Source organism: Hippocampus bargibanti, linkage group LG02 (genome assembly GCF_051943395.1).
Source record: "Hippocampus bargibanti isolate YZ-2025 linkage group LG02, ASM5194339v1, whole genome shotgun sequence".
Classification (NCBI taxonomy): Eukaryota; Metazoa; Chordata; class Actinopteri; order Syngnathiformes; family Syngnathidae; genus Hippocampus; species Hippocampus bargibanti.
The window spans coordinates 22,305,001-22,329,154 of NC_142735.1; the positions used below are offsets into that span (position 1 = coordinate 22,305,001).

At 39.8% G+C, this 24,154-nt stretch overlaps 1 protein-coding gene across 3 annotated transcripts in view; it reads right to left on the reverse strand.

Moving 5' to 3' along the window:
- Window positions 1-23,164, reverse strand: part of afap1 (actin filament associated protein 1) — a 24,697-nt gene extending 1,533 nt beyond the window's left edge. Inside the window, exons 1-18 of one of the 3 annotated variants that reach the window (XM_088990210.1) lie at window positions 23,115-23,164; window positions 16,910-17,038; window positions 16,621-16,703; window positions 13,189-13,297; window positions 12,895-13,106; window positions 11,956-12,135; window positions 8,863-8,943; window positions 8,599-8,671; window positions 8,346-8,501; window positions 5,850-6,061; window positions 5,343-5,488; window positions 5,131-5,245; window positions 3,928-4,092; window positions 2,498-2,627; window positions 1,946-2,110; window positions 1,560-1,750; window positions 141-308; window positions 1-34 (exon numbers count right to left, since the gene is read on the reverse strand). The exon at window positions 1-34 is cut by the window's left edge and continues 1,533 nt beyond it. In XM_088990210.1, the coding sequence (XP_088846336.1) occupies window positions 8-34; window positions 141-308; window positions 1,560-1,750; window positions 1,946-2,110; window positions 2,498-2,627; window positions 3,928-4,092; window positions 5,131-5,245; window positions 5,343-5,488; window positions 5,850-6,061; window positions 8,346-8,501; window positions 8,599-8,671; window positions 8,863-8,943; window positions 11,956-12,135; window positions 12,895-13,106; window positions 13,189-13,297; window positions 16,621-16,703; window positions 16,910-17,036 (2,340 nt within the window). In that variant the 5' untranslated portion in view covers window positions 17,037-17,038; window positions 23,115-23,164 and the 3' untranslated portion in view covers window positions 1-7. Of the gene's footprint in view, window positions 35-140; window positions 309-1,559; window positions 1,751-1,945; window positions 2,111-2,497; window positions 2,628-3,927; window positions 4,093-5,130; window positions 5,246-5,342; window positions 5,489-5,849; window positions 6,062-8,345; window positions 8,502-8,598; window positions 8,672-8,862; window positions 8,944-11,955; window positions 12,136-12,894; window positions 13,107-13,188; window positions 13,298-16,620; window positions 16,704-16,909; window positions 17,039-21,322; window positions 21,500-23,114 lie in introns of those variants that run through there. The other 2 variants (XM_088990209.1, XM_088990211.1) reach the window with 2 other exon arrangements.
- Window positions 23,165-24,154: the final 990 nt, after the last annotated feature.

The window sequence follows — 24,154 nt, forward strand, 5'->3', positions numbered from 1 at the left end:
AATGGCTCTATGTTCCACTTTTCTGTTCCCATTCCTGGAAAACAAACACAAATATTTGTTTAGTTGAAAAAAAATATGTCTTGAAAAAATTGAACATGCACTACTTTATTTTCGGCACATTTGCTTTTTGTACAGCAGACCTTGGCCTTCCTCAGGACGTGACCTCGGACTGGCGTGGCCTTGGGGAGACCCTGCTGGCGGCGGAGCAGCGAAGCACTATTCACGGGCAGGGAACACGTATCCGTGTCGCTGGTGTCGCAACTGGAAAAGGGTGAAGACTCCTGGATCCGTCGTAAGGACGCAGGGGACTGCAGTGCAATGGCGAAAGGGAGAAACAGCAGTTATTTGATGAACTAGGTCACTAAAATACTGTACGTACAAACAGTTAAATACATAATAATGCTTCATCTATTATGGTGAGTGGTTGTCTCATTCGGCGGCTGTACAAAAGGTAAATGCTGCCCCGTCGTGGAAGAGAAAAATATTACCAGAGGTCTGACCAGCGCTTCATCTGCACCCCACGGCCCATGAGAAAAAACAAAACCCGAACAAATTCGGGAATATCGCTCCACGTCATCTTTTCAACTCACGAATAAATTAGAGAATGGCAGTGAATTAGTTAAACTACAAGAGTTAGAAAAAGCAGCCGAGCTTCATATCTAGATAAAAACTAAGATGTAGATACCAATATTGCGATGGCGCAAGAAAAATATCAGCGTCATGATATGTGCTTTTATCTGAAAACTGTAATTTCAGAAAAAAATGATTTTTAATTTCAGAAGAAAACACACAACTAACTCAATGTTATAATGCAAAAGCCAAAATTGCAAAAATAAAATTGTCATTGACACGAAAATAGATATGGTAATTCAAATTTATTCGGAAATTGAAAAGTGTGACGTTGAGCGCCATTCCCGAATTTGTTCAGGTTTTGGATTTTCTTGCGGGGATGCAGATAAAGCACTGGTAGGACCTATGGCAATGTTTTTCCCTTCCATGAGGGGGCAGCATTTACCTTTTGTCCATGTTTGCGCTTTGTTACAGCTTCAGTTGTTGTTAAAGTGCTATATAAATCAATATGTACAGTATGTATTGTATTGTATTTTGTACAGCCGCCCCTATTTCAAGCTCAGACAACTCCGGACCCATATAACTATTAATTAACTATTTTTCTGGTGAAAGAAGAGATTCTAAGCTTTGTCACGCTGCATTGAATGTTTATGTAGTCCTAAAACTCAATATTCTGTGGGTCCGGCAATTTGAGTGACAATGACAAAAACCCTGGCACTAGAGTGGAAACATTTTGGCAAATCGTTTGGCAATGAATGAGTTAACATGCACACGACAAAATTGCAATAATAAAATTGCCACCGATAAGAAAATAAATATGTTAATATGAAAATAAAATAGTCAAAGTCAAAATGAAGTTACAATTTTGTGTGAATAGATGTGTAATTTTGGGAAGAAAATAGTAGGAAAAGAAAAGGTAATGAACTAAAGAAGAAAAATAAAGCAAACATATCAAACTGAAACTGTTGTGCAGCCCTTCGCATAGTGACCTGGACCACTGCCGGAGCTGCTTTGGGTTCGATGGTGAGGCCCAGGGTGACCCCTCCGTTCAGGGCCTTCTTCAGGCTGTCTTTGACTTCGGTCAGTTCCAGTTCCAAGTTGACTCGCTCCTCCTCCTTCTGCCTGCACTCGTCCTCCACCTTCTTCAGACGTTCCGACAAGGAGGCCTGCGACCGCTTGCCTGTTTGGATGAATTGGTTGAATGTCCAACTAATTTCAAAACAACGAGAAGTACACGTTGAGTATTTCAAACGAGATCATTTTAGCCTTTCAATTCGCAAGCTTAATGCTAATGCTTGACGCAAACGCCACCAACAGACAAAAAAATTGCAAAGTCGTTTCTGGAACATATGCATGCCTCTATCCTCCATCTCACCCGAGGCTGCCTCAATTGCGCTGCGCAGGTCCTTGCGTTCCTTCTTCAGAGCGGTCAGATGGTTCCTGATGTCGAGTTTCCTCTTGGTGAGCTCGTCGTCTTTGGCCTGCAGCCGCTTGGCATCTGCCTCCACGCGGTTTTTCCCATATTTACATTGCTCTGCATCTGGAACACAAATTAGATTGAAAGCGGTGCCAGGGATGGGATTTGGATGTTGCAAATTCAGTTCCGTTTTGATGTTTAAAGGGATGCAACTGTCCCATTAATTTTTTTTACAATGTATCACGGTAAATTTCAATTGTAGCCAATCTGGGTCAGGATAAAATTAGACATGGCAACATCAGGTCAAATAGGTCATTTGACCTCTCAAACTCGACTGCTACTTCTCCTCCTCCCTTAAAATCAAATAATCATTGAAAGTCAAGCTCATACCAGCTAATGCCCAGCCTGTCCCACAGTCTTCATTTGTTATTATTAATTTACATGCACCTCTGATTGAGACGGAAAGTTTATTCGAGGGGGGCCTAGTATCATACGTTTCATGGTACTTACTGGAGTTATTGCGTTTCAGTGACGCTGTCCCGTTCATACCAATAATTCCGTTTTTCTTTTGCTGGCTTCTTGGATCTGCCTTCTGTTTGAATGTGAGGCCATTGCTTGTGGTTCCCTTCTTTCCCTTAAACTAGTTAGAACAGAACACAGTAGAGGTGCAATGATTAGATGAGATTAACCTTCATTGACAGCGATTAACTGATTAACTTTGGCAAATTAATGACCAAATTAATACCTTTTTATTATGATTAATCGTTCAGAGACCTTTTTTAAACTTTAAATTCTCCAAATCTCCAAAATGTTAGCTTCACAAGAGTAAATGTCAGATTCCTGCTGTCCCCCATGAAAGCTGATGGATGATTATCTTTGGGTTCCTTCAAAATAAGACATTTGCAACATTTCGCAAAGATAGGCTTTTATGTTCAAAAACAAGTCAATAGTTTATGACAAATTTCATCTTAAAAACACATAAGTGAATCAGCACAAATTTACATTTGTGTATTTTCTGCACTGTCAACCTGAAGCAATCCCCCACTTTTGAATAAAGGTATGGAAATGAAAAATGTTTTTTTTAATGAATTTGATTAATCGACAACAAAATCAACAGATTCATTTGATAAGTAAAATCTCTAATTATTAGCAAGGATGACGTCAGGAAGGGAATTTCCCAGTTTTTGGCACTATTATTGGAGCTGCAACTTTGTGATGATACCCATAATACTTGCAACACAAAGAATACAGGACAAACTTGTCTTGTATTCTTGCAAGACATGTACATTCAGAATTTTGTGTTATTCCCTATAAAAATCCACATTTTATGACCAGTGATGCCCCATGAAAGCCTCCACATTTACTCCGATCTCGTGTCAAAGTGACAAGCCAATATCTCCTGGCCTGTCTTCTTAATTTGCAAATTTTCTGATAAAAAAAGTACAAGTGAAAGAAGAAGCTTGTTAAATAAGATAGAAGCATTTTTAAATAATTGGAATGCTAACTCATTCACTGCCATTCCCAGATTTATTCAGGAATTGAAAATATGACGTGAAGCACCATAACGAATTGGTTCAGGTTTTGTTTTTTCTTATGTGGGGTGCCAAATTAGCGCTGGTCAGACCTCTGGCAATGTTTTTTCCCTTCCACAAGTGGGCAGCATTTGCCTTTTGTACAGCCGCGCCCACTTGCACCTCATATTACTCCAGACCCATATAATTTAGGAATTATTTTTTTTTCTTATGAAATAAGAGAATCTAAGGTTCCTTACTCTGCATTGAATGTTTTTGTAGTCCTAAAACTCCAAATATCTTAAAATATTCTGTGGGTCCTGGAATTTGAGTGAAAATGACAAAAGCCCTGGCACTGGAGTGAACAAATGTTTCCACATCTGGCAGTGAATGGGTTAATAGCCAAAAGTGTCACACAATGTTAGTCACCTGAGTAGCAGCTTTGGTTTTAGTATCAGCAGTGAGGAACTTAGAAGAGACTTTAGAAACAGGTGTCTTATAGTGAATTGTTGAGACAGTCAACGTGGCGGAGGGCACGTTTTCATAGGAGTTCTCATCGTGCGCTTCCTTTCCACCTGTGCTGGGACTGGAATGCTGGACATTAACGTCAAGAGATGAAGAAAAGAGAGGATGCAAGGGAATGGAAGGGTGTTAGAAGAAGAAATGTTAGTCGATTCTGAGCATTTTTGGACAAGGGGCTTCGCATCGAATGACCATCAGTGCCAGTCATCAAATTCAGTTGGCAAGCTCGGAACACATATAGTGACAAAAAGGCCCATTTTATGGATTAAGTTTTATCCATTTGTCCTTCCAACAAGCTTCAAATTTAAATGCCAAAATAGCCACTGGACAAACTATATAGAGCAGGTTTGTCATCTTAAAAATGGCTGACTTCTTGGGTTTTTTTTTTTTGGGGGGGGGGGGGGTGGCTTCTGAAGGCTTTTCTTTTATGTCTTATTGCTCAAGATTCATATGCCTACCAAATTTCATATTGCAAAGTGGAACTGCTTTTATTTATATATTTTTTTAAACAAATTTGATTGGAAATATGGACACTTACAATCAAAATGGTGGACTTTCTTCATGTTCATCAGTATGGCTGCTTGAAATGTTTTTGTGGGTCACTTCATAACTGACATGCCAACCAAATTTCATGTTAGTTCGAGCAAGTGGATTTGAAGCCGAATTGTCAAATTTGCAAAGAATGTTCAAAATGGCTGTGTTTAATCAAAATGGTCAACTTCCAGAGACTTTTCAATCATAGCTTCTTGAGACTTTTTGTGAGTCTGCTCATGATGCTGTGAAAGGAAGACAACAGGGTCTATTCAGAGGGCTCTTTGCACACTTTATTTTCTGTGTTGAAATGACCACTTTCTCTTTTCTCTTTCATCACCCCAAATGGAATGAATTACAGTAAAGTCTCGCTATATCGATATCGGATATATCGATAGTCCCGGTTATATCGATACTATTTCTATGCACGCACGGAGAAAATTACATGCAAACAGGGTCGGATATATCGATAGTCCCGGTTATATCGATATTTTTTCGGACTCCCTTGGATATCGATATAACGAGACTTTACTGCATTTCCATTATTTCCTATGGGAAGTGGTGAAATGCGAGACTTACCATTCCATTGATGGGTACGTCATGGTAGTGCAGAGCCATCCCGGTGGGGCAGGCATAACTGCCGACTGGATTGTCCAAGTATGGGTTAGGGGAGACTGCACGCTTACTGGTAAAACTGGATGAAACATTAATAAGTAGTTTCAACAATTCTGACCATAGGCAATTGGTTAGTTTGATTTCTGATCAGGGGAGACTGGTTGCACATCTCTCACCAGAGGGATTGTTTGGCTAGCTGGATCACATTGGCGGTGGTCTCCACGTCGATGTAGTCATAATGCAAGGTGGCCGGGTCTGCGGTGGAGCCCGTCTCGGCCAGTAAGACCCCCAGCCAGCGACCCATGGCTTCAGAGGAGGATGCCTGGACAGAAATGAGACTGGTGAAACAAAGTCCTTTCTTTTTATAATAATAATAATAATAATAATAATAATACATTTCATTTCTTAGCACCTTTTAAAACTCTCAAGGTAACTTTACAATCACAGGATAAGTTTTTCTGTGGCTGAGCAGCGGCAGCCACACGCGCCAGCATTCACTCAACCCAATAACTCAAATACGTAGATAGAAAGCTAGCTAGCTATAATACATAGCTAATAGATAGCCAGCCAGATAGCTAGCTAGATAACTAGTCAGCTAATAGATTTTTTCAATGATTTTTTAACATTAATGTCCATAGGTTATTGAAAAAAAAAAACTCAATGCAGATGACAGCATCAAATACCTCCAGTACAGCCACCTCCTGACCATTACGTAGCAAGCGGAAGGCAAAAGGGTGCTTGTGGTCCAGGCCTGGGCTGACTTCGCAACCTCGGAGGGGCAGCGAAGCAATATGGCTCTTCAAGTCATCCTGGTCCTTGTGTAGAAGCAGCTGGTTGTCTTTCAGACGGCACCAGCGCTCCCGCCAGCGGTTATTGGACAGCACATTCAGGTAGCCTTTAAACGGGAAACTATAAGTTAGGAACTTAATGCAATGGGCTGTTCCGCACAATATGAAGAAAACCAACAATTTAATGTGAAATAATGGCTTTAGAATTTAAATGCGACAAGTTGAAATGTCGAAAATCATTGCATTTGTTTAAACGGGGCAACTCGGTGGTCTAGCGGGACAGTGGTGAGCATGTCGACCTCACAGTGCAGAGGCGCCGGGTCTGCCTGTGCATTTTCACCCATGGCCTGGGTAGGTTTTCACCGGGTACTCCGGTTTCCACCAACATTACAAAGACATACACGGCACGTTAATGAAAGCGCGGATAGTCGAAAAGGCCAACTGGTGGTCGAGTCAGAACTAGACAGACAATGAATTAATCACCAACTATTTTATTCTTTACATTCCATTTAACTCATTCACCCCACTCCCGAATTTATTTGGGTTATGGTTTTTCTTATGGAAGGGGTGGAGGGATAAAGCGCTAGTCTGACCTCTGGCAATGTTTATCCGTCCCATGAAGGGGTAGCATTTGCGTTTTGTACAGCCGCCCCCCATTTCAAGCTCAGATAACGCCAGACTCATATAACTTAGGAATTAACTTTTTTCTGATGAAAGAAGAGAGTCTCAGGTTTCTAACACAGTGTTGAATGTTTATGTAGTCCTACAACTCAATATTCTGTGGGTCTTGCAATTTGAGTGAAAATGACAAAACCCTGGCACTGGAGTGGACACATTTTTGCACATCGTCTGACAGTGGATGAGTTAACGATCGTGGACAATATGATTTTATAAAACGCAATATCACAAAGTAGGCCGACCCTTTTCTTCCTAAAAAAATACACTTGACACATTTCTTTTTTTGTAATAAACTAGTTTGAGGCCACCAGTGAAAATTGGGAATTTCTGGGAATGTGATGCATTATTTCATTCATGTCTCAAATATGTAAAAAAAAAAAAAAAAAAAAAAAAAAAATCACAAATACAGTGAGACCTTGGCTTACGAACTTAATTGGTTCCCAGACAGAGTGTGTAAGGCGAAACGTGTGTATCCCAATTTTTTTTTCCTATAGGAAACCATTAAAATGAGAATAATCCGTTCCCAGGTCTCCATAAAATATAATTTTCCACTAAATAAGCCTTAAAACTACACACAACATACCTTATTCTATGTATAATAAATGTGCTATTGTATTGTAATGAAAGAAATAATAAATAATAAAGTCACGTTATTTACATTTGTGATGGTCGTTGATGGCTCTTAACCGACACCTGTTGCTTTCTGACTTGTAAGGTCTTACGAAACTGAGGCATCACATTATCATTCATCATGTTGATGATTCTCATAGCCACAGTCTTTTCTGGATGGAACTGTTCAATAAAAGCCGGCACATCTTTCCACTTAGCAAATCAAATCCTGTGTGTTGAGGACCTCATTATGGTAAGCAACAAGGTCCTCGATGTCATCTGCATCCACTTCGCGTCTCATGTTCTGTCCAATGGAAACAATGTCGTCCAAAACAACAGAGTCATGAGGATCAAATCCTTCAAAGTCCCTCTCAAGGATGCATGCGGGCCACAAAGTCTTCCATGCTGCTTTCAAGGATCGAAGGGTAACATCATGCCAAGCCTTTTCTATCAGCTGAACACAATGATACACATTGAAATGGACTTAGCATATCCGCTAAGCGGCTAAATCAGACAAACGCACACCGCGTTCGTGTTTCTCAATGATTTCCTTCTCCTCGACTGTAATTTTCTTTTGTGTCTTCGTAGGCTGAACACGAGCCTGTGGTGTCTTTTTCGGTCCCAAAAAAGCAAAAGTATCTGTAAAAAACTCCTTGGAGACGATCGACGTGTGTGTGTGTGCCTCTCTCTCTCTATCTCTCTCTCTCTGTCTCTGGATCGACGTGTGCATTCAGAGAAAGGGGGTGTGAAAAGGCAGGTCGGCTGGGGCGCTTTCCGTTCATGTGCTTTGGTGTTCTTCCGCCGAAGATTACTCCGCCAGCCGTGGTGGGGGGTGTGTATCGCGAAAAGTAGTGCGTAATCCAAGGTTTAATTTTCATAAATTTAACATTCGTAAACCGAAAAGTTCGTAAGGCAAGCCGTTTGTAAACCGAGGCCCCACTGTATGTCATTATCATTTATGTTTACAAATTTAGGGGGCAAAATAAAAAAGGTCAATATATCAATACAACATTAAATAAAGTGCCTGGAAAATCGACAGTAGATAAGCAGAGTAACAAAGTATAATTTGTTATTTTTCAGCATGGCTAGGAGTGCAGAATATACCGCATGTGGGTACATCTTCCTCTGCGGATGATGTCTGCTCATCCATGGATGGTTTCTTCTTGCCTAGCCCGATGATCTTGGTGATTTTCTTTCCAGCACCTTTCCCAACAGTCCCGGTCTTGCCCTGTTCTGACTTGGAATTTTTCTTTCCTTTTCCTGGAATGCCAACACAAAAGGAAGCCATAGATGGATTCACACGGAGCCCCTTGCATTAAAAACAAAACAAAAAAAACTATCTAATGCTACCACATACCATGATCCTTATCGACATGTCCGTTCTCGTGCGTTGCTTCACCGTCTGAGCTTGGCCTGTCACATGAGGATTTCTAAAAATAATGGACCAAAAATTGTTTAAATCAAAAAGTAAAAACCTGTAAAGGAATGCAGGATATGTCGAAACATAGTGGGATGCCAAATAATCGATTCTTGAGTCTAATTTGAATTGTACTTTCAACATGGTAATCTGGTCATTGTAAAATTATTATTGATATAATTGTAATTATTTGAATGGTTTCACCTTTTCCAGTTCAGGTTTGTGGACCGGGGATCCAGAGCGATCCAATTCAAAAGTCCCATTACCGCACACCTCTCTCATGACCTAGAAACATGTAATCCAGTAACACAACATTAGCCACAGGAGACTGTCATCGTCATTAAAAGAAACGGAAAATCCACACACATTCTGCGGATTGCGGATGAGTTTATATGATCCTGAGCCTCACTTGGCAAGCGGAAAGTGAGGCCATAAAACATTACTGAATTAGGAATCCTGAAATATTTCCACAGAGTTAAAATGCTCATTCATTAAGATTACATAAGTATAGAGGGCAGAGTCCCTGAAGGTCTGCTTGCAAATGTACTCTAGCTTTTTGAAGGAAAAAGTGGAGTCCACAAGAGATTTTCCGCAATTATGATCACAATCTAGAGTTTTTCCAAATACTTGAGTATGTATGTTTCAAATGACCTGTTACTTTAACTTCCATCTTTTGAAGACAAATCCGTACAATTCATTCCTTACTTTTTCAAAATACGGGAACACAATTTTTTTCAACCAACACAGATGAGCATAAGATAGAAGCTAGACACCAACAAAAATGCTCTTTTTTATTTATTCAATGTATTCAGGGTTAAGTAAATGCAAATTAATGCACAACAGCCTATGACATATTTCCATTAAAAAAATACAGAGCCGTGCAAGCTTCCGGTTTCTGTTTATTCCAATACCGGGATGCCTTCTGGAAGGAAAATAATCTCATTCTTTAAAATTGTTTGAACTCATTCACTGCCAGACAATGTGAAAAAATGTGTCCACTCCAGTGCCAGGGTTTTTGTCATTTTCACTCAAATTGCAGGACCCACAGAATATTTAGTTTTAGGATTACATAAACATTCAACACAGTGTTAGAAACTTTACTCTCTTCTTTCATCAGAAAGAAAATAGTTAATTATTAAGTTATATGGGTTTGGAGGTATCCGAGCTTGAAAAGGGGACAGCTGTACAAAATAAAATAAAATACAATATATAAACATATTGATTCATATAGCGCTTTAACAGCAGCTAAAGGTGTAACAAAGTGCTAACATGGACACAAGGTAAATACTGCCCCCTCGTGGAAGGGAAAAAACATTGCCAGCACTTTATCGACACGCCGCAAGAAAAACAAAAACCTGAACAAATTCGGTAATGGCAGTCAACGTCACACTTTTCAATTCCCAAATAAATTCGGGAATGGCAACGAATGAGTTAAGGTAGATTTTTGGAGGCTGTCGGATATTAAGATGGAATTGTCATCTGAATTTGTGATCCCAGTGACTGACCAAAACGATCCTAAAATGGCTGCTTGAAAACAAAGTGGCAGACTTGAAGTTGCCTGAGACTTTTTTTCTCTGTGTCTTCCTGTTGCATGCCTACCAAATTTTACGCTGTTAAGTGAAAGCGCTGCTACACACATTAAGTGATCCCGAGTTTCACAATGGCTCAGGAATCTTGATGTAATCGTGCCAAGGAAGGGTTAATGAGATTTGCAGTGCTGCATGGGCCGCCAGCGTTCATTAAAAGCACCCTTGTGCACTGTGAACCTGAATCTCCCAGTGAGGCTGGGTGATGCACGTCCAACCTCATCTTCCTATGACGCTGGCCAGAGGCCGCTCAGCTCGCTGCTCTTGGCTTCGGGAGAGCATACGGCAATTATGTTTGCAGGGGGAAATGACAGGCTGTGGCTCCATGGCTTTGGCAGACAGCAAGTGCGGCAGACACATGCCCACTGGAACCTCTGAAGTTGAGACTCGTAAAGTTGGTCAAATGTGGGCTTTGCATTTTTTTTTTTGCGATCAATCAGTATGCTGCATTTTTTAAAAGGAGCACACCTGCATTTGTACTGATGCAGCAGAAAAAAAAACTGTTGTAATTAACTCATTCACTGCTATACACAAATTTATTCGGGAATTGAAAATATGACGTAGAACGGCATTCCCGAATTTGTTCGGGTTTTATTTTTTTCATGCTTGGGTGCAGAAAAAGCACTGGCCATGGCCGCTGTTTTTTTCTTTTCCACAAGGGGGCAGCAATACCCCTTTTTTTCCACATTAGCGCTTTGTTCCAGCTACACCGGTTGTTAAAGCGCTATATAAACCAATATGTATGTATTGCATTGTATTTTGGACATCCGCCCTCATTTCAAGCTCATATAACTCCAGACCCATATCATTTACGAATTAATTCTTTCTTTTTGATGAAAGAAGAATGTCTAAGATTTCTAATGCTGTATTGAATGTTTATGTTGTCCAAAAAGTCAATATTCTGTGAGTCCTGGAATTTGAGTGACAATGGCAAAAACCCTGGCACTGCAGTGGACACATTTTTGCACGTTTGGCAGTGAATGAGGTAAAAGCTCTGTTATGACTGTGACGCATCATCACCTCAATTATCAGTCTTTTGTTTTTAAATACAAGTCTATTGTAACAGATACATACTGTATTTTCCGGTGTATAAGGCGCACCCCCAATGAATGGTGTATTTTCAAACTTTTTGCCATATATAAGGCGCACCTTCAATAAATGAAAAAAAAGTTTTCCAAATCTAATGTCTAAATATATAAAAGTTTTCCAAATATAAGGCACACCACATTATAAGGCGCCACAGGAGACTTTTTAGTCGTGATAGAAGCACTACTTCTTCCACTAAGGAAAACTTCTTCCACTAAGGAAAATTGAGTCGGTGGCTGCTGACAGTTGTTGCGAGACCTGTTGTGGCTCCATATTACTTCACATATAAGGCACAGGGTCATCTTTTGAAGACAATTAAGGCTTTTGGGTGCGCCTTATACACCGGAAAATGGAGTGGTCTAATTTTTTTTCCCACTCAAAATTGCAGTTTTTGGGAGAATATAGACTGACGACAATATAGTCGGAAAAAAAAGTCCTATCGGAAGTAATGTGGTGAGGATTAAACCATTCACTTTTTGAAATGTTTATCCATGCCTTTTAAATTTTCACTTCAATATATTTTTATTGTTGTCAATCTTTATTTTTTAAAGATTCAGACTTTTTTGAATACTGGGAAAAAAATACACTGCTGAAATTGTTCTTTCTCAGAGTTGCACGTTGTTACCTTAAGCCATTCCTCGGCCTGCTCCTTGCTTTGCACGGCAAGCACCAGGGCATCCGTCCCCTGATGGATAATCTTCAGTTCATGCCGTTTCTTCTTGCCATCTTTGGGGATGTGGGTGATGCTGCAACCTGACAGGTTCAGCTCCATTTGGGGTGTGTGGTCTTTGGATGATTTGTAACACTGTGGAGCAAAAACAACTAAGCATTGGTGAGGCACTTTCAAAAAAAGAATTTTGAAGCTTTATTTTGAAGGCCGTCAAATATGTCCATGTTTCCACACATGATATATTCAGGTGATCAAATTTCTCACCTTGCTGCAATGGTTTTACTTTAACTCATTCACTGCCATTCCCAAATTCATTTGATAATTCAAAAGCTTGACGTGGCACACCATTCCTGAATTTGTTTGGGTTGTAGTTTTTCTTGAGGGGCTGGGCGTTGCCGATAAAGCACTGGTCAGATATTTATCGGCATTTGCCATTTTTCATGTTAGCGCTTTGTTTCATCTTCAGCTGTTGTTAAAGCGCTATATAAATTGAATATGTATGTATTGTATTGTATTTGGTACAGCCACCCCCATTTCAAGCTCTGATAACTCCAGACCCATATAACTTTGGAATTAACTCTTTTTTTCTGATGAAAGAACAGAGTCTAAACATTGAATGTTGATGTAGTCCTAAAACTCAATATTTTGTGGGTCCTGCAATTTGAGTGAAAATGGCAAAAACCCTGGCACTGTATTGGACACATTTCAGCACTTTGATTGGCAGGCGCGTGTTGTTGCTGCTGCTGCTCACCAACAGAAAATTTCATCCTGAGACTGTTAACTGTCCTTGAGAGTTTTGAAAGGCGTTTATAAATGAAATGTATTATTCTTATTCTAATTCTTATTCCTATTCCTATTCTAATGAAGCAGAAATTTTATAGGTGCAGTACTCACCAGAAGTTTGTTGTCTTTAATGACGCAGAGAAGCTTGGACCACTGGCCAAAGCGTTTCTTGCGCAGCAGGAACGCACAGATCCGTGCGTCCTTCACCAAATCCATGGAGGCCTCTTCGGAGGGCCATTGGTGGCGCGTCTTCCGACCTTTTTCATCCTCTTCTTCCTCATCGTATGACTCGTACGAGCTGCTCATTGCGTCCGAATCGTAATCTGCAAACGAATGTTATCATATCGAAATTTTAAAAACAAAAGTTGGATTGACACGGTAGATGTGAAGGTGCAGAGCACTCACTCGATGTGATGTATTCCGGAGCTTTGCCGGGGCTTAAAGGAACTGCTTCCTCGTAGTAACCCTCTGGTAGAGAGGAGCTGGGTAGCGGAGGAGGTCCATTATTTGGAGCCTACGAGGAGAACAGAACATGGGAAAAATTAGGACTAAGATATAAATTGACTTGATATAAATTGGACAAAGAACATTGGAATGTTGTCTGTTGAGAACCTGATCTGAAATCTGCACAGAATGATATGATGCAAGTCAATAAAAAAAGATGGGATGCGGTATAGTTGAAGGAATGTTTGCAAGGGGGGAAAAGACAATAATTACATGGTACAGCAAGACTGATGAAAACAGGGAAGAGGCCAAGGACAACTTAGGGGTTTTCAGATCTATTATTACGCCTCAAAACAATGAATGGAATTGAGTTGAGAGTTGTAAAACTTGAAAAATGAACAGAAAATGGCGGCATGGGTACGTTGATGAAGTTCATGTCTTTTAGTGGTAAGGCATTTATTCACTGGAAGGTTGAATAATATTATATTTTTAATAATTATATTAATTAACGTGGCTAGATGACGAACTGAAATTAAAACAGTGACTTAGATCGTGGCTTTTTCTTCATCAGTCGAATGTTCTAATTGAAAAAAGACGATGTGGGGAACGGCGCGATGAATTTACGTCCCCGATGATTCCCTGAATGCACGACGTAGCTTGCTGATGGAATTCTACTGTTCCCAAGTGGCCATCACACGGTTTCAAGACACCCCAAACGGAGTGTATCTTAAGACTAAACGCACAACAATATTAATGACCCATTTTGTACATTTAAAAACAAAACATGCTTTGTTTTTTAAACATCACTTGCACTAATGCTAAAGTCAATGATGGGTCCCATTAAAATGCTAAGTAAGTTAGCATCGACTTTTAGAGTGATAGTTCGTCAAATTACATAGGAATACTCACACACAAACCCTGTGGATACATACATACGGGTAAGATAGCACTACTCAAATGCACAAATTATTATTATCTGTCAAAAATGAGTGATATTTTAGAGTTGCTGTACACGGGGTGGACTGGTTAGTACGTCAACCTCAACGTGCAGGGCAAGTGGTTTTACCTTGCTTGTGGAGTTTGCATATTTCTCCTGTGGCGGTGTGGGTTTTCTCCGGGTACTCCGGTTAAGACAATGAAAATGCAAGGAGCTTGAATTTCATTTGACATTTTCACGGTTATTTTGTACTTGACAAAAAGACTTAGGGAGCCCATGGGGCTATGATGATAGTTTTGAGCACTGTATTTTCTGGACTGTAAAGTGCACCAGATTATTAGGCGCACCTTCAATGAATGACACATTTGAATGACACATACTAGTGCAGCGTGTTCGACCGGAAACAAATTCCTTGTGTGTTCTACATACAGTGAGACCTCAACTTACGAACTTAATTGGTTCCCAAACAGAATGTGTAAGGCGAAAAGTGTGTATCTAAAAAAAATCCCATAGGAAACCATTAAAATGGGAATAATCCGTTCCCGGGTTTCCATAAAATATACTTTTCAACTAAGTAAGCCGAAAAAAAACTACACACAACATACCTTATTCTATGTATAATAAATGTGCTATTGTATTGTAATGAAAGAAATACACCGCATTGTATCATAAAGTCACTTTATTTACATTTGTGATGGTCATTTATGGCTTGGATTGGCTGGCAACCAATTCAGGGTGTCCCCCGCCTCGTGCCCGAAGACAGCTGAGATAGGCTCCAGCAACCCCCGCGACCCTAATGAGAAATAAGCGGTACGGAAAATGAGATGAGATTTATGGCTTGATGGAATGGCGTTGGAGGTCAAAGGTCAAAGGGAATTGCTGTTTGGAAAGAGATGCGCATTACATGAGGACTGTAATTAAAGAAATAAACTGTGCTGTAAAATAAAGTTTTATTTACCTTTTTGATGGTCGTTGATGGCTTATGGAAGGAGATTCACCTTCCATATGGACTGTTGGTAACTTAAGCTCTGGTGCTGTTCGGCCGTGTGCTTCCGCCGAAGATCACTCCGCCAGCCGTGGTGGGTGTGTATTATGAAAATAGTGCTTATTATAAGGTTTAATTTTCATAAATTTGACGTTTGTAAGACGAAAAGTTTGTAAGATAAGGTGTTTGTAAGTTGAGGTCTCACTGTACTTGGCAATAAAGATGATTCTGATTCTGATTTAAACCTATTCCATATATGAGATGTATCTTAAACGAATATCATATTTTACATTACTGTATCAGGCGCACTGGATTTTAAGGCACATGGTCAGCTTTTGAAAAAAAAAGGCCTTATGTTCGCCTTACAGTGCGAAAATACGGCAATTAAGCTTTGGTAGTTTCATCATGATTTCAATCTCAAACTAAATAATATTAATTTTTTCCATAATACTCCAGCCCCATTAAACAGGATAAGATGCTTATGAATAACACAAACTGCTCAAGTCCACCTCTCCAAACAACCAAGGAAGTAGAAGTTTCGACATATTGGTGACCTACATACGGCGAGCAAAACAAAAGCCGGCAAAAGAGAAATGATGTATGCTTTGGAATTTTTGTCTTCACGTGACGCAATGCTCTGTGTGTTGACTTGCCAAGCAGATGGAGGATCCCACCCCGAGGGGGCTAGCGTGACGAGCGGGGGGGCGGTAACGCTCGCCAAAATCAACACATATGGAAATCATTTTGCACACCCTCGAAAGGAGGGCCACGTAAAACGGACGGCGTGACGTAACTGTAAGGAGGGGTGAAGGACTGCCAAACATTTTCCTGGACAGATGGACGTTCTCGAAGCGGTGAAAAATGTCTGTGCGGTTTGATTGACTGGCGACCAAGCTGTCACCTGTGATTCTTAGTTGGATCATAAATGATCCCTGGCTATGATTGTCTGTACTGTAATTATTAACTGGCCAGCATGGCAAAAATTGCCTGGTGAATGCCCAGGCAGCATTTAACAAGAGCTGATTTCCTCCGGAGAGGCTGCGATTCATCCAAATGGCCAGCGAAGCCTGGAAAGCGTGTTGTCGGGAGCTTGGAAAAGCCGCAGGCTGAAAGTCTTTGCCGAAGCGCGCTGGTTTGGCCTTGCTGGCATGGGTCACAGACAGACTGTGGTTGAGGCTGTCTCTTCCTCTCCCGTGCTGACCCGTTCTTAAACAGTTCGCTTCTTTCACTCGCAGATAACGACATGTTATCCACACACCGAGAAAGCGACAACTTTAATCTTACTTGAGCCTGGATTTATTTTCCCATGACTCGATCGGGAATGTGACGACATTTTTTTATTGCAGTATAATTTCTTTGTGCCAATCATGTCAACGCATAACTGCCTACTGCAGTTTTTTTTTCTCATAAAATAGTATTTGCGGTAATAGTTTACACTAGACAAACATTTCATTTAAGGGCCCAGTCTTACCAGCCAGGGGTGAGGGATTTCAGGCAGAGGCATTTGAGGCGGCGCGGGTAGTCCGCTATGGATCTCGGCTTTACATAATGGATCTGTGGAAAGGTGACCAATCATCACACAAATGTATTTCAAATAAAACATAAATAACAGCTCTCATCTTCAACTAGAACAAATAGCACCCATTTATATTCTGTTGCTAATCAAAACAGCAGCACTTATTGAGGCACAGAAACAGAAGCAAAACTACCAAACATCTCATTTTGGAGGTCCTACTTTCTTAACGAAAGTGAAGTGTTACCTTTTTCCGACATGACTCTATTGAGGATGTTGGAGAGGTGTGTTTTCCTCTCACGGATTCCGGCACTTAGATATTCCCGGTCCAGTAGATCAAGGAACAGCCGGAGCTCGTACACCAGCTCCTCCATTGCTGCACAGCCAGCATACAATGTGATCAGTTACATTCAAAAACGAACTCAATATATTCGGATTTTGATCAATAAAATGTCATTTTATTCTCTTAATTTAAATGACTAAAAGACAAGATTATACGTGCAAGTCTGGCATGCCACAACATTTGAAGTGGCAAAAAAAAAAAAAAAAAATCCAACATGTTAACTTTCCTGAATGGGTGTTAAAAAATGTGTATCAACATTTAAAATTGCCATTTGTAATAAATAATAACGATGACATACTGCAACATTTTTCTTGTGACACTTCTTAGGTTAACTTTGAACAATAATTGAACAAAACTTGGTATCCGTCAATTTGTTGTGTACTATGAGGAGGTGATTAAATATTGATTTGGTTTCGGAATCTGAATCAGAAAGCCTTTAATAGTCCCACAATGGGGAAATTTGCAGTCCACAGCAGCAAAAAACTATACATAGTGCAAGTATAAAATAAAGCATATTTGATAGATGTAACTGTATTGCGTCAACATAAGGTGGCAGTTGTGGCTCAACATTAGTTCACGTATAAGGCTCACCTGCGTATAAGGCACAGGGTCATCTTTTGAAGAAAATTAAGGCTTTTGTGTGCACCTTATACACCGGAAAATACAGTACATATAATTGTTTGTTTAAAAATATTTTTAGTGTGGCCGCAATACACTTTCACTGTAAAATTCTGACTTTTTAATCACAATATCACATTATTTTCCAATATTTGTTTTTCTCTTCAACTTATGGCTCCAAAAACGATGGATGAGCAATAATGACTTTGTTTTAAGGTATAGGGTATTGCTGAAGGACGGCGGAATTAGCCACTGGTATTTCAAGCAAAAAATACATAAAAAAATCTGACATGGAATAAGTCCTCCTCAACAGTAGTTGGTGCTATACTGTGGCAGTTAGACACACATGCGAATTATCAACTGCGTCAAAAAGAACGGTCTCACAATTCAGAATTATTTTTCTCACAATGATAAAACTGAAATGGTATGTTTCCAAAGTACTAGTACATTTTAGCTTTTTAATTCTTTCACTGCCATTACCAAATTTATTGGTGAATTGAAAATGTTACGTGGAGCGCCATGACAGAATTTGTTCGAGTTTTGGTTTTGCTTGGGGGGGATAAAGCGCTGGTCAGACCACTGGCAATGTTTTTTCACGCCCACGAGGAGACAGTATTCAGCCTTTTGTACAGCCACCCCACTTTCAATGCCGATAACTCTATAACCAAGTAAGCTTGAAATAAACTAAGAGTCTAAGGTAAAACGCTGTTTTAATGCTTATGTAGTCATAAATATTGTCTACGCATCTTGGAATTCGAGTGAAAATGACAAAAACCCTGGCACTGGACACATTTCTGTACATTGTCTGGCAGTGATGGAGTTACAGTAAGTGACAGTTTTTTTAAAGTCAAAGCCATGCCTTCTCTTGCCTAACTTTTTACTCTTCTGCTCCTAAATATGACAATGCCATTCTTGTATGACTTTTTTTTGCTCATAGTTATGATTTTTTTTCTTTCCTTGAACCTTACTAGGCAATACGCCCAACAGGAGAACGATATGGACACATCATAGGGACGTTCGACGCTGCGGCATTAGCTCCTGCCGAAAGACGAGCAGTCTCGAATCGGTAATTACAACGTTGCGTTACTCACATCATTCCATTGAAAGTTGGCTCGAAACATCACAGGACTAACTTGATTGCTATCAAACAGGTGGTTTAACCTACAAGCAGATGTTTTCCAACCCAAAAGTATACATGTGCAAAAACCTCTGTGGAGAGCTGCAGGGATCAGGGCTAAGTCAGTTTGGAGAGAGTGAAGATGCGCCCTCTGGTATTTCTTTCCCAACGATAATTAGAGAGTGCTTGGTTGCTAACCACAGGCCTGCAAACTGCGAACAGCCTGGGATGAATGATAGGAGTGTTACACAGCGAGCGGCATTCATATACAAAGTGGTGGGAAGTAACCAAGTACAAATTCTTGATGCAGATGGAAATATTTTTCAGTTGTCCGCGTTTGATTTTAGAGTAGCTTTAAACAAATTCAATCCTACCAATAGCTCATAATATTCCTGATTTAAAGGTATTTTTACTCGAGGAGGTTGCCGATTGAGGAAGTCCCCTTTAAGAGTAGTTGACGCTTTACTGTGGCAGTTTGACACATTGGCGTATCACATGGGTGTCAAATTCGTTTTTGCCACGGGCCATTTTGGAGTTACGCCTTCCCACGCAGGGCCATTATGACAGTGGAATAAAATGACAGTTTAATCATCTTATCCTATCATCATATTATTATTATTTGTATGCAACAAATTGATGGATCACTGGATTTTAAATCACCCAACTTTCATAGTTTGTTCAATTACTGTTCAAATGAAACAGAGTGACCAAATTATTGCAACATCTCAACGTTACTTATTACACACTGCAATTTTTCATTTTGATTTAGCAAGATCAACAAAATTGACAAACATGATTTGCTTCTGCGGGCCAAATAAAATGATCTGACGGGCCGGATCACCCCCCCCCCACCCTCGGGCCTTGAGTTTGACACATGCGTCTTTATTCATAATTTATTGTCATCGTGTTAAACGAAATGCCGCACATCAAAAGTAGTATCGATAATGGCTTACCAAAATCTGCTTTTGCTTCTGAGAAAACTACGGTAAAATTTCCAGAATGTTAAAACACAATTCAAAGAGTAAGCTTACATGAATAAAACCAATAACGCCATGGTGAGTTAAGTGACGTATTTGTAAGCGTTGTGATAATAAAGTGGTAACAGTCGTAACACAACTTCATGTGAACATTTGGGGGTGAGGATGAAACGCTTGTGACATTCAGACTGGAGCACATGAACTACATTTGAGCTGCTTCTCTTCTGAGTGAAAGGGTTGAAAAAAGCATAGCCATAAGAAAAAACTTATTTTAATATTTCTGTAGTTTATCCATGGAAAATTCCATAAATATACTTCATAGTGAGTGATAATGGAATTTCAATTGTATATTACATGTGACTTGACTCAAAAAAAAATTGAGAAAATGTCTTCCTTTACATTTATGTCATACGCACAGAAAATATGTTTTGTGATTTGTCTTCTTTGTTTCTCAGCATTACTCTGGAATTGAGGTTTGTGATTATTTTGGTTGAAATGGCTTTGAAAAAAGTTGTATTTGGTAGAAAACGAATATATACTCCTACAAAGACTCTTAGGAGGTTTTGATTGTGAGAGACTATGAAGCAGGGGTCTCAAACTCACTTTACCCAGGGGGCCGCTGGAGGCAGTCTGGGTGAGGCTGGGCCGCATCAGGATTTCCACAAGAAAATCACAGATAAAACATTCCAATGTTCTCAACATCTTTATTTTTAACACACAAAAAATGAATTAAATGAATAAATGGGGAATGAATAAAAAATAAATTAACCAGTAATAAATAAATAAAATAATGATAATGATTATAAGGCAGAAAAAAAAAACACAGGAAAACTAATTATTTTAACAAAGTTTCAAATGTCTGTATTCACAGTTCTTTAACCTTTAACTTTCTTAACATAAAGAAAACTTGAACATGAACTATACTAAACATGGCTTCTCTTGCCTACTTGTTCAGCTCCACACACAAGTTTCATTCATATCAATCATGCGGGCCGCACTAACATTAATCTTTCATATCAAGGCGGGCCGCAAAATACTCCTTCGGGGGCCGCATTTGGCCCCCGGACCGCGTGTTTGAGACCCCTGCTATAAAGCTTTTGGGAAAGTGTGACCGTGGAATCGAGTTTGCCTTGTTCGTCATGGTTGCAACAGGCCGAGAAGCGGTGTGTATAGTGACATATTTAAAAGCACTGTGCCGACCCCCACTACCCCCCACCCCGCAACAAATTAGACTGGAAGTAGCATGGATGTGTGAAAGTAGATGTTAAAAAGGGTAAAGTGAATGGAGAGGGGTGAGTGCCTTACGTGGTGTTGAGTGAGTGTGTGTGGGGGGGGGGGGGGGGGGGGAATTGGATGGGGGGCTTATGACCTATATAAGTCAAAGTTTTCTGAATACAAAGACTGTCTGTAATTAGTTAGTACCAGTACATCAATCTAGCAACAACCAACCAAACAGAGAGCTCGAAACACAGAGCAAAAGTGGCCAGTGTAAAAATGCAGATTGAAATTGTTGCGTCCATCAAGACGGGAAAATGTCGCCGTCACGTTCCAAATACGAAAAAAAGTCAAAGTTTAGCCCACTCACGAATTCAGTCAGAAACTCACCCCCGCTGGATGTAAAAAGCACAGGCTCGCTCCTCATTATGCAATCCGCCAAACGACGGTCCATACACGGTGAGAAATCCACGCTGTTACTTTTCGCCGTGGTTGCAGGCGTTTTCCCCCCGATTTTTCCTCCTGCTAACTTTTCCCCGTTTTCTTTCCTCACCGCCCTGGACACGACGCCTTCACGGACCCTCGGAATTAACAAATTTGTTGTTTTTTTTTTTTTTTTTTTTTTTAACAAACGACCACGTGTACCTCTTTAAATGCCATAGGAATAAAAACCTTGGCAATTCACGAAAAAGTCAGAATCTTGCTAAGTAAAATGCAAAGGCATGTGAATAAAGATTTTTTTCTATGTTATTCACTCATCATATTAAGACAAAAAATAGAATTAAAAATGTCATGATACTACAGGGGGAAAATGGATAATACCCATAGAGAATAAAAATAAAACAAGTTGGAATCTTAAAACGGAGTCGCAAAATGGCAGCTACAGTATGTGACGAGATAATAGTCAGAACCTTGAAACTAATACAAATCAATACAATATTGATTTATATAGCGCCTTGACCACAGCAGAAGCTGTAACAAAGCGCTTAACATGGACAGCTATCATATACAGAACATATACAGGAAATAAAGCAGTCACAAAGATAGCAGAAAGCACGAGGGGGTGAATCATGCTGAGTCGAATGCCAAAGAGGGGGGGAAGATACTATTTGGAAAAAAAGAGCCATAATCTCACCTGAAAAGTCATAGTTAATAAAAAGTCATAAAAATTAATTAAAGAGGAAAACCATTATACAGATATGAGTATAAACATGATATGTCAATACAATTGCCGTTTTATTTCAAACAAAGGAGAAAGAAAACTTTTAGAGCTATCTGGGCAAATCGAATTAGGTGACAATTCGGCCTTATTCCCAAGTGCACATGCCCGAAATGACTAACTTCATATGGCTGTGGGAAAAATGCCAAAAATTTATACAGTCGTATTAGAAGTACTGTATAAAAAAATCTGAAAAAAGAAATAAGAGATTGGAAGAGTATAAGAACAATGTTATAACAGTGTTACAAAATATTTTTATGTATTGCCAGATGAGTAGAAATGCAGTGTGAATAAAGTTAAAAGTAATTATTACGACAAAAAGAAAAGCGGGGGCATATTAATACAAGAAAAAATGCCGTTACATTAATTGAAAAAAATATAACAAAAGGTCGTGAGGACCAACACAGAAAAGGAGTAGATAATATTTCTAACATTAAATGAAAAAATGTTTAAATATACATGAAAGTCAGAAGACTTTGATTTAAAACAATACTTCATTCTACATGCAGACCCCGTGCCCCCCACCCCCCCCAAAAAAAAGCAAATCAAGTAATATCAAGTAAAGAAAAGACAATTCAGAGACATTTGGCTGCCCCCAGAGAGCCAAACATATTGAAACGTAACTTGTTCATGAACATATACATAATCAAAACATTAAAAGCCAATATAAATCTGATTTTCCTACAAATGTACAAGGAACATGCATGACAAAAGCCCATTTTGGCCAGGACGTCGTGGGTCTGTTTGACGATCAATAAAACTAGCTTCCATTTGTCTCAATGACAGAACAATACAATACTACGCCCCCCACATCAAACCGGCCAGCCAGGGAGCCCCACTTCCTTCTCCTAGCCACATGCTCTCCTGAGTCAAATTTCACCCACAACGAAAATGACAAATCACACATAAATTTAAAGCGGAACTGGGGAAACACAGGCTGAAATTAAGGCAACTGAAGCTCACCTTGCTCCTTTCTCAGGTTGCTTATTGTTCGCAGACCGGTGACAATCAGAGGCTGGGGCGGAACTGACGTACCAGCCCACAACCAATCAGCGCTAAGGAGGAGAGGCCGATTGTTGACAGTACGGAACGAAGTTAGAATTAGGGTTTGATTTATATAAAGACACCCAGACAGACACAAACGTAAAATAATAATAATAATAATAATAATAATAATAATAATAATAATAATAATAATAATAATAATAATAATAATAATCTTCTTTAGTCTTTTTTAGCATTAATATTTTTTAAATGTAGATATACATTTTGAAAACATTGATTTACGTATTTACCCATCCATCCATTTTCCGTACCTCATTAGGGTCGCGGGGGGTGCTGGAGCCTATCTCAGCTGTCTTCAGGCACGAGGCGGGGGACACCCTGAATTGGTTGCCAGCCAATCGCAGGGCACACAAAGACAAAGACAAAGAACAACAGTCACTCACACACTCACACCTAGGGACAATTTGGAGTTGTCAATCTGCCTGCCATGCATGTTTTTGGAGCGTGGGAGGAAACCGGAGGACCCGGAGAAAACCCACGCGGGTCCGGGGAGAACATGCAAACTCCACACAGGGAGGCCGGACCGGGACACAAACCGGTGACCTCTGCACTGTGAAGCCGTTGTGCTAACCACTGAACTACCGGGCTGCCCTTTACGTATTTATATTAATTGTAAAACTAAATAAATCATATATCCATACCATACATTCAAAACCAAACGTAAAGAAAAAAACCATAACTTTAGTCGACAGTTGGCCAGACGTGGGTTGGATAAAGCACTTTAATGGCAATATTACAAAGGGGGAACAGTTAGTGTTTGATTTAAAAGGTGCAAAAAAATCTATATGTGCGTAACTTCAAAAAAATAAAATCTTCTTTTCCTTTCGGCTTTTCCCGTTAGGGGTCGCCACAGCGAATCAGTCCTCCATCTTCAGAGGTTTGATTCGCATGTTTGTTTTGGCCAAGCTTTTACATCGGATGCCCTTCCTGACACAACC